At 41.9% G+C, this 10,912-nt stretch overlaps 1 protein-coding gene across 4 annotated transcripts in view; it reads right to left on the bottom strand.

Moving 5' to 3' along the window:
* The window catches only part of pik3ap1 (phosphoinositide-3-kinase adaptor protein 1), a 33,663-nt gene that overhangs the window by 22,186 nt on the left and 565 nt on the right, over positions 1 to 10,912 (bottom strand). For 2 of the 4 annotated variants that reach the window (XM_036960131.1, XM_021580182.2), the window contains exons 2-6: positions 9,825 to 10,250; positions 9,093 to 9,322; positions 2,019 to 2,163; positions 1,654 to 1,796; positions 699 to 831 (exon numbers count right to left, since the gene is read on the bottom strand). In XM_036960131.1, the coding sequence (XP_036816026.1) occupies positions 699 to 831; positions 1,654 to 1,796; positions 2,019 to 2,163; positions 9,093 to 9,322; positions 9,825 to 10,248 (1,075 nt within the window). In that variant the 5' untranslated portion in view covers positions 10,249 to 10,250. Of the gene's footprint in view, positions 1 to 698; positions 832 to 1,653; positions 1,797 to 2,018; positions 2,164 to 9,092; positions 9,323 to 9,824; positions 10,632 to 10,912 lie in introns of all 4 variants that reach the window. The other 2 variants (XM_036960130.1, XM_036960129.1) reach the window with 2 other exon arrangements.

Genomic DNA, 10,912 nt, shown 5'->3' on the forward strand with positions numbered 1-10,912 from the left:
TTATTTTATAAGAAATAGGGGAAAGTGCAATGGCGCCAATATATTTGGCCGCAACTATCACTTGATTTGAAATAATATGATTAAAAAAATGCCTGACTGAGATTAGTTGAATTGTTTGAGGAACTCCCTTTACTCTCTTGTGAAAAATCTACAACAATGTAGTGTAAGTATTCACTAGAAACTAGCTAGCTGTTAGAGGTGCGTGAATGAGGACCCAAAAGCGAACTAACGTAAACAGGGCTTCTTTAATAACAAAACATACGTAGGCTCAGATGGACCGGCAGATTCCGACAGGACAGGACAAGGTTGCAGCAAACATGACGATAGTCTGGTTCAGGCATGAATAACACAAACAAGAATCCGACAAAGACAGAAACAAAAACAGAGAGAGATATAGAGGACTAATCAGAGGGAAAAAGGGAACAGGTGGGAAAAGGGGTGACGAGGTAGTTAGGAGGAGACAAGGAACAGCTGGGGGAAAGAGGGGGAGAAAAGGTAACCTAATAACGACCAGCAGAGGGAGACAGGGTGAAGGGAAAGGACAGAAACAAGACACAACATGACAATACATGACACTAGCACATGGTTTTTCCTTACAACAAAAACGCGCAATAGCAGTTACAATAGAACTGTTAAGTGTGTAGACAAGCAAATGTATCATTCCATTATATTTTCTGGTCAAAATGTAAAGCACTTACATGCAGCCATATTGTCTTTCTCAATCTGTCTGATTCCAAACACATGAATTCCACTTGCAGGAATCCTGCCTTTTAACGAGTCTGTCAGCATATTGTCAAGTGACTCTGTGGCGTTGGATGTGATATTGAATGCCTAGAAACATAGAAATGAACAACACACTATTGAAGGAAATAGAATATGTTCTAAAGAATTGAAATAGAAATGTTTTTTAGGTTTCCTTGAAGCTTTAGCCTGTGTGAAATGCAGTGCAGCCTCCAATTAAATATTTAGACATTTGACATAACTGCAGGCAACAGGAGATGGCCTCTTAAGCCCTTTTAATTACAGCGTATTCGCCATATGTTAGCTTTCAGTCAAACTGCACAAAAACGAAAGCGAAACTTAAGTTTAGGCAGTAATTCCAACTGGTTAAGGTTAAGGTTTGGGATAGGGTTAAAACACAAAATGTGTGCTTATCACTGGGATGGAACCCCTGATGCTTGGGGCCGTAGCTTTCATTTTAAGCCCATCCCCAGCACCTTGGCTTGTTGCAAGCCTAGTAAATGGTAACAGGGACTCGCATTTGTGGCACAAATCCCATTCAAGTCATGGTACCGATATTAGCGTTTTTCATACATCATGTTCAAATCATCTAAAACTGATTTTTGTTGAGCTTCACAATGATTTTGAGATACTTTCAGATGATTTGGACAAAATTCTAATATCGGCACCAGGACTTGGATTTGGCACAAATGATAAAATGTTAGAATTTGGAAACAGTGCCATAGAAACTTAAACAAAGCATGGATTTCTGTCAAACCTTGTCCATACACTGCTTACAGGGTTAAGAAACCAATATGTCATTTTGTATTTTGGGTGAACTATCCCTTTCAAAATCAATTATTTAGAGGTGTTGAAAACAGAGTTTGTCAGTCTTCAGTATTCTGTTTTCACTCTATTACTGAGCACTCTCACCTGACACATAAAGTCCATGGGAGCAGCTGCAAGTTCAAGGTAACGACTGACTTCTCCCATGGCTGTGTAGTATGTTACAGGCCTCAAACAGACTGGTGAGTCGTTGCCATGCAGAGTGAGTGACACCTCTCCTGCTGGCATATCTGGTAAAGATAAAATTTATCTGGGTTAGCATTCTTTATCTATTGTACAGAATAGTGGCTGGCAAATCACTTCAAGTTATTCACATTGGTCAAAGAAATGTCCACAATAAGAATGTAATAGTGAAATAGAATAATAAGTGAAAGTGAAACAGACTGGGTAAGCGGTCTACATTTTTCTCTATAGCTTTGCGATCGAAAGTCTCTAAAGGTTAGCCTACTTACCAGGCGCATTAACACTGATGGTGTATTCATTCTCCAAAATCCCTAAAACCCGTTTTGCAGCTGAATCTTTAGAGGAAAACTCCACCTCCATTTTCAATTGGTTGTCCAGTTTATTTGAAAAGATTATGAAAATAGTTGCATGGTCCTGTAAAACATGTACAGTCATCATGGAGACATCAGATACTGGAAGCAATCGTATTCTAGGCTTAATAGGAGTTGGCTCAAAAAGAACTGCACTTGCAAATAAAGTTGTCCTGGGCTGATTATAATTTGAGTGTAATTTAAGTGTGCGCCTCGATATGAATCAAGAAATAATCAGAAAAATGTACACTTATGACAGTATCATGTACATTGCCTTCAGAAAGTATTCTTCCCCCTTGACTTACCTTGTTGCGTTGCAGCCGGAATTAAAAATGTATACAAAAAAAAAATTCTCACCCATCTACACACAATACCCAATAATGACAAAGTGAAAACATGTTTTAGAAATGTTTTCAAATTGATTGAAAATGAAATACAGAAATATCTCATTTACATAAGTATTCACAACCTTGAGACCTTTTAGAATCACATTTGGCAGCAATTACAGCTGTGAGTCTTTCCAGGTAAGCCTCTAAGAGCTTTGCACACCTGGATTGTACAATATTCCTACAAAAATTCTTCAAGCTCTGTCAAGTTGCTTGTTGATCGTTGTTATATGCCATAGATGATTATATTTAGCCTTGTGTTTTAGGTTATTGTCCTGCGGAAAGGTGAATTTAAACTCCCAGTGTCTGTTGGAAAACAGAAAACAGACACTGCTGTACTGCAGCGCCAGCTGTGCCATCAGAGTCCCTGGGTTCGCGCCCAGGCTCTGTCGTAACCGACCGGGAGGTCCGTGGGGCGACGCACAATTGGCCTAGCGTCGTCCGGGTTAGGGAGGGATTGGTCGGTAGGGATCTCCTTGTCTCATCGCGCACCAGCGACTCCTGTGGCGGGCCGGGCGCAGTGCGCGCTAGCCAAGGTTGCCAAGTGCACGGTGTAGCCTCCGACACATTGGTGCAGCTGGCTTCCGGGTTGGATGCGCGCTGTGTTAAGAAGCAGTATGGCTGGTTGGGTTGTGTATCGGAGGACGCATGACATTCAGCCTTCGTCTCTCCCGAGCCCGTACGGGAGTTGTAGCAATGAGACAAATTAGTAACTACTACAACAATTGGATACCACGAAATTGGGGAGAAAAAGGGGTAAAATTCACAAAAAATTAATAAATAAATATGAAGTGTGGTGCTCAGTGATGTGTTGGTTTTTCCCCAAACATAACGCTTTGTATTTAGGACATAGACAATTTCTTTGACACATTTTTTGCAGTTTTACTTTAGTGCGTAATTGCAAACAGGATGCATGTTTTGGGGGATAAAAATGTTTCTGTACAGGCTTCCTTCTTTTCACTCTGTCATTTAGGTTAGTAGGACAGTGGCAAACCATCCTCCAGGGCAGGTGGGGCTGTAAAGGCTCTGCCCCACCTGTTTATGAAATAAATAAATAAACAAATGTTTTATTAAATACAGTCCCAGTCAAAGGGTTTTACACACCTAGTCATTACAGGGTTTTTCTTTATTTTTACTATTTTCTACATTGTAGAATAATAGTGAAGACATCAACACTATGAAACAACACATATGGAATCATGTAGTAACCAAAAAAGTGTTATATTTGAGATTCTTCAGTAGCCACCCGTTGCCTTGATAACATCTTTGCACACACTTGAATGAGTAGGTGTGTCCAAACCTTTGGTACTGTATATACAGTGCCTTGCGAAAGTATTCGGCCCCCTTGAACTTTGCGACCTTTTGCCACATTTCAGGCTTCAAACATAAAGATATAAAACTGTATTTTTTTGTGAAGAATCAACAACAAGTGGGACACAATCATGAAGTGGAACGACATTTATTGGATATTTCAAACTTTTTTAACAAATCAAAAACTGAAAAATTGGGCGTGCAAAATTATTCAGCCCCCTTAAGTTAATACTTTGTAGCGCCACCTTTTGCTGCGATTACAGCTGTAAGTCGCTTGGGGTATGTCTCTATCAGTTTTGCACATCGAGAGACTGAAATGTTTTCCCATTCCTCCTTGCAAAACAGCTCAAGCTCAGTGAGGTTGGATGGAAAGCATTTGTGAACAGCAGTTTTCAGTTCTTTCCACAGATTCTCGATTGGATTCAGGTCTGGACTTTGACTTGGCCATTCTAACACCTGGATATGTTTATTTTTGAACCATTCCATTGTAGATTTTGCTTTATGTTTTGGATCATTGTCTTGTTGGAAGACAAATCTCCGTCCCAGTCTCAGGTCTTTTGCAGACTCCATCAGGTTTTCTTCCAGAATGGTCCTGTATTTGGCTCCATCCATCTTCCCATCAATTTTAACCATCTTCCCAGTCCCTGCTGAAGAAAAGCAGGCCCAAACCATGATGCTGCCACCACCATGTTTGACAGTGGGGATGGTGTGTTCAGGGTGATGAGCTGTGTTGCTTTTACGCCAAACATAACGTTTTGCATTGTTGCCAAAAAGTTCAATTTTGGTTTCATCTGACCAGAGCACCTTCTTCCACATGTTTGGTGTGTCTCCCAGGTGGCTTGTGGCAAACTTTAAACAACACTTTTTATGGATATCTTTAAGAAATGGCTTTCTTCTTGCCACTCTTCCATAAAGGCCAGATTTGTGCAATATACGACTGATTGTTGTCCTATGGACAGAGTCTCCCACCTCAGCTGTTCATCCAGAGTGATCATGGGCCTCTTGGCTGCATCTCTGATCAGTCTTCTCCTTGTATGAGCTGAAAGTTTAGAGGGACGGCCAGGTCTTGGTAGATTTGCAGTGGTCTGATACTCCTTCCATTTCAATATTATCGCTTGCACAGTGCTCCTTGGGATGTTTAAAGCTTGGGAAATCTTTTTGTATCCAAATCCGGCTTTAAACTTCTTCACAACAGTATCTCGGACCTGCCTGGTGTGTTCCTTGTTCTTCATGATGCTCTCTGCGCTTTTAACGGACCTCTGAGACTATCACAGTGCAGGTGCATTTATACGGAGACTTGATTACACACAGGTGGATTGTATTTATCATCATTAGTCATTTAGGTCAACATTGGATCATTCAGAGATCCTCACTGAACTTCTGGAGAGAGTTTGCTGCACTGAAAGTAAAGGGGCTGAATAATTTTGCACGGACAATTTTTAGTTTTTGATTTGTTAAAAAAGTATGAAATATCCAATAAATGTCGTTCCACTTCATGATTGTGTCCCGCTTGTTGTTGATTCTTCACAAAAAAATACAGTTTTATATCTTTATGTTTGAAGCCTGAAATGTGGCAAAAGGTTACAAAGTTCAAGGGGGCCGAATACTTTCGCAAGGCACTGTATATTGTTGTTGCCTGTTTTGCATGTTATTTTGGCATCAATTTGTTTCACATATCAATTTGCAAACAATGTAAAAAAAACAATGTTTTCCTTGAGTTAATAAAGCCGCAAACAAACATGGTCTCTTTCTTGAGTAAGGACGCTCCAAAATGCAGGTGTTTCAGCCTAGATCAGTACTTTCTGTGGTGGAGGGGCTGCCAGCGAAAGTACAGAGCATAGGCGTTGGAAATCTTCTCTAGTTGCGCAATGATTGGCTCAGTGTTCTGTCACTCATGGGGACATTACGTCACCCCCGAATCCACAGGAAGAGCTAAGCAGTTCAAGCCCCATTGGGTGGTGTCATATACACTGCTCAAAAAAATAAAGGGAACACTTAAACAACACAATGTAACTCCAAGTCAATCACACTTCTGTGAAATCAAACTGTCCACTTAGGAAGCAACACTGATTGACAATACATTTCACATGCTGTTGTGCAAATGGGATAGACAACAGGTGGAAATTATAGGCAATTAGCAAGACACCCCCAATAAAAGAGTGGTTCTGCCGGTGGTGACTAGACCACTTCTCAGTTCCTATGCTTCATGGCTGATGTTTTGGTCACTTTTGAATGCTGGCGGCTTTCACTCTAGTGGTAGCATGAGACGGAGTCTACAACCCACACAAGTGGCTCAGGTAGGTTGGCACATCAATGCAAGCTGTGGCAAGAAGGTTTGCTGTGTCTGTCAGCGTAGTGTCCAGAGCATAGAGGTGCTACCAGGAGACAGGCCAGTACATCAGGAGATGTGGAGGAGGCCGTAGGAGGGCAACAACCCAGCAGCAGGACCGCTACCTCCGCCTTTGTGCAAGGAGGAGAAGGAGGAGCACTGCCAGAGCCCTGCAAAATGACCTCCAGCAGGCCAAAAATGTGCATGTGTCTGCTCAAACAGTCAGAAACAGACTCCATGAGGGTGGTATGAGGGCCCGACGTCCACAGGTGGGGGTTGTGCTTACAGCCCAACACCGTGCAGGACGTTTGGCATTTGCCAGAGAACACCAAGATTGGCAAATTCGCCACTGGCGCCCTGTGCTCTTCACAGATGAAAGCAGGTTCACACTGAGCACGTGACAGACGTGACAGTCTGGAGACGCCATGGAGAACGTTCTGCTGCCTGCAACATCCTCCAGCATGACCGGTTTGGCGGTGGGTCAGTCATGGTGTGGGGTGGCATTTCTTTGGGGGGCCGCACAGCCCTCCATGTGCTCGCCAGAGGTAGCCTGACTGCCATTAGGTACCGAGATGAGATCCTCAGACCCCTTGTGAGACCATATGCTGGTGCGGTTGGCCCTGGGTTCCTCCTAATGCAAGACAATGCATTAGGAGGATTGCAACTTTAATTTTGAGTGTGACTCCAAATCCAGACCTCCATGGGTTGATAAATTTGATTTCCATTGATAATTTTTGTGTGATTTTGTTGTCAGCACATTCAACTATGTAAAGAAAAATAAGAATATTTCATTCATTCAGATCTAGGATGTGTTATTTTAGTGTTCCCTTTATTTTTTTGAGCAGTGTATTTACATTAGAAGTGTCCGTCCAAGAAGTCTCAAGGTCATTAGCCACAGATAAAATGATGTCAAATCAAGTTATATTTATTGTAGCTTTGATTAGACTGATGTCAACATCATACTTTCACAATATTAGCTAGCAAGCTAGACAAGCTTGGGTTTAAGGATTTATAAGATCACTGATGTCATGATTCAACCTAGCACCATAAATCCAGAGAATGTAGTAAGCTGTTTGTAGACCATCACCCTAAGAATTTGGTCTCTCTCCCCCACAGAAGTTAGCCTAATGTTCTGACTTGGTGGTGCACATGTAGTCTATAGCCTGTTTTAGAGAAATGTCATAATCAAATATTGTAAGCCCTTTCATTGTCTGCTCTGTTATTTATCCTACAGTTCTGACTTACATCTGAACATCACACCTGTGGGACAGGTACAGGATGGCAACAACAACTGCCCGAGTTACACCGGGAATGCACAATCCCTCCATCAGTGCTCAGACTGTCCGCAATAGGCTGAGAGAGGCTGGACTGAGGGCTTGTAGGCCTGTTCTAAGGCAGGTCCTCAACAGACATCAGACAACAACGTCACCTATGGGCACAAACCCACTGTCGCTGGACCAGACAGGACTGGCAAAAAGTGCTCTTCACTGACGAGTAGCGGTTTTGTATCACCAGAGGTGATGGTCGGATTCGCGTTTATCGTCGAAGGAATGAGCGTTACACTGAGGCCTGTACACTGGAGCGGGATTGATTTGGAGGTGGAGGGTCCGTCATGGTCTGGGGTGGTGTGTCACAGCATCGGACTGAGCTTGTTTTCATTGCAGACAATCTCAACGCTGTGCGTTACAGGGAAGACAGCCTCCTCCCTCATGTGGTACCCTTCCTGCAGGCTCATCCTGACATGTCCCTCCAGCATGACAATGCCACCAGCCATACTGCTCGTTCTGTGCGTGATTTCCTGCAAGACAGGAATGTCAGTGTTCTGCCATGGCCAGCGAATAGTCCGGATCTCAATCCTATTGAGCACGTCTGGGACCTGTTGGATCGGAGGGTGAGAGCTAGGGCCATTCCCCCCAGAAATGTCTGGGAACTTGCAGGTGCCTTGGTGGAAGAGTGGGGTAACATCTCACAGCAAGAACTGGCAAATCTGGTGCAGTCCATGAGGATGAGATGCACTGCAGTACTTAACTTAATGCAGCTGGTGGCCACACCAGATACTGACTGTTACTTTTGATTTTGACCTCCCCCTTTTTTCAGGGACACTTTATTCCATTTCTGTTAGTCACATGTCTGTGGAACTTCAGTTCAGTTTATGTCTCAGTTGTTGGATCTTGTTATGTTCATACAAGTTTGCTGAAAATAAATGCAGTTGACAGTGAGAGGACTTTTCTTTTTTTGCTGAGTTTATGGTTTATGTTCAGACTGTTGTTGTACATGTTTGCTGTGTACTATGTAATAGATTACTTTCCTTTTCTTGGCACTTTGCCCAGTCATATTTAAGGTTAGAACTACCTTTCTAGGCGTTCTGATGCTTCTAGCTTGGAGTAAACAATGTTGATAAGATATCTACAGTATTTCACTTTTTAATGTGTATAGTATTGCTTACTAGGTGTTGTCCAATCAATGTTGTAACCACACCCTCTTCTAATTAGGGCTGATTGGAAAAAGCTGTTTAAAAGAGGACATTGTATTATCATTTCTTTGTACTCCCTGATGAAGGCCATGCAGCCAAAACACAGATTTTTAAAACTTTGTTTCTATTGAACATGCCATACAAATAAAGTAATTTTAATTAATTATATGAAGAGTGCCTTGGTCCTCCTTTCTTTTTGATAACCAATTTACCCCTTTTACCAAAGTGCACCTTCTGTCTACCAAAATCTACTATTGTGTACCTTGGCAGCGCTTCCCTTCCTCCTCTTTTTCTTCTACAAGTTCATCCATTTAAAATTCAGTCTGCAAAACAACAAATGTGGAAAAAATCAAGAGGTCTGAACACCTTCTAAAGGCACTGTACCGGTTATGTCCCATTAATCTTTCCTTATGCTGTGCTGTCCAGAAGAAATCTTTGAACTTTGTTCAGTGCCATTACAGCCTTGTCTATATAGTATGTTAAGCAATTCTTACCCCACATAGAACTCTGTTTGGTTGTACAGTGAGGCAGGCGGGATGTGTGGGGCTCGTTGCCTGGTTTGGGTGGACCTCTGTTCTCACATTGTCACTTTCATCCTGGACACACTCTGGTTCTGTCACTGACTCATCCTCTGTCCCCTCAGCTTTGGGGTTCTGGACCACAGGGATTTTTGCTTCTGTTGTTGCCATAGCTTCCACATCATGTCCAGCCTCTTCTGTATTACCTTTTGAATACAAAGTCAAAATAAAAACCTATCGGTAGGTCTCAGTTGAAAATTGTGAAATGGGTGAGTTTAATGAACTGAAAGTTTAGCCTGTAAGTTCTAGATGGTATGTAATTTTCTGAGTATAATTCAATAATGGTTACATGCACTTTAAACAGAGAAACAAAAATCAAAACGTAAACCTATGTCTGAATGTTATGAGAATCTGGCTGTATCTGGCTCCTGAGTGGCGCAGTGGTCTAAGGCTCTGCAGCTCAGTGCTAGAGGTGTCACTGCGGACACCCTAGTTCAAATACAGGCTGTTTCACAACCGGCTGTGATTGGGAGTCCCATAGGGCAGTGCACAATTGGCCCAGCGTTGTCTGGGTTTGGCCGTGTAAGCCGTCATTGTAAATAAGAATTTGCCCTCAACTGACTTGCCTTGTTAAATAAAGGTAAAAAAAAAATTAAAAAATGTAATATACTTTCCCCAAACTTTATAAGGGTATTATAGTGAACATACTGTCAGCAATGGATTGTAGAATGGTGGAGATGTAGAGAGCAGGTTCATCTTCAGGATAAAGTTTTCTCCAGCTCTGCCAGTCCTCAAACCATTCAGTCGATATGTCATCCTCTGATATTCCACACAACAGCGCCACCACTCTGTGTGGAGGGTGTAGGAGTCTCTGAAAAGTGGCCAGGACTTCAGGGTCATCTAGAATGTCTACGAATGCGGCTGTCAGTAGCAGCACAATGCATTTACTATTACGGAAAATGTTGAGGTCACATCCATGTAGCTGATCAGCACAGTCAACTGCATACAATACGATAGACCTCTTGGGAAACTTCCGCGAAGACTTCAAGATTTTTTGCAGATACATTGCCCATTCCTGAGCCTCGCTAGAATGGACAATCAACAGCTCGCACGTGGAGTGGAATCCAGACATCGCTGGAAGACAAATTATGGGATCTATTTTATTAATGAATTATTAAAAGATCTATAACTTTTATAAACATAACTGTACTTAATATGCCTACATTTATATCAAATTATCTTTATAGTTATGTTGTTCTCTTGAGAAAGAGAAAAGTCAGGGTACTAAAGCTGGGGTTATGCTAAACGTTGCACTAAAACTGTACACAACGCCAAGTGTCCAAAGCAGCCTGAGCTATGAGATTTCAAGGTTGATGTGGTTAGAAGAATCAATAAGCGTCCTGTTTGAGATGTCAACACTGAGTACAGTCAATAGGGAGCTGAACAAACATTGACCAGAGTAATTTATTGCAACTCATGACCGTACTTCATCAAGCCAAGTTCATCCCTGTAAACCTAAGAGTTAAAGAAACAGCATAAGTATGGCTTCTTTATTGTCAGAAACCACTACATTCATACAATTAAGAAACACGTGTCATTTGTTTGAACCAACATTATTATCCGCAATCATAAATGCGCTTCAATCATAATGTACAGAAATGGTTTTGCAAAACTTTTGCTGAGATGACATGCAGAAACATGGCACCAATGCTAACTAACTACAGGAAGAGTAAAACACTAACTTCCTTATTTTGAAAGCAGATCTGTAAATGGTTTTACATTCAGTCAAACTACAA

The sequence above is a fragment of the Oncorhynchus mykiss genome, chromosome 23 (genome assembly GCF_013265735.2).
Source record: "Oncorhynchus mykiss isolate Arlee chromosome 23, USDA_OmykA_1.1, whole genome shotgun sequence".
Taxonomy (NCBI): Eukaryota; Metazoa; Chordata; class Actinopteri; order Salmoniformes; family Salmonidae; genus Oncorhynchus; species Oncorhynchus mykiss.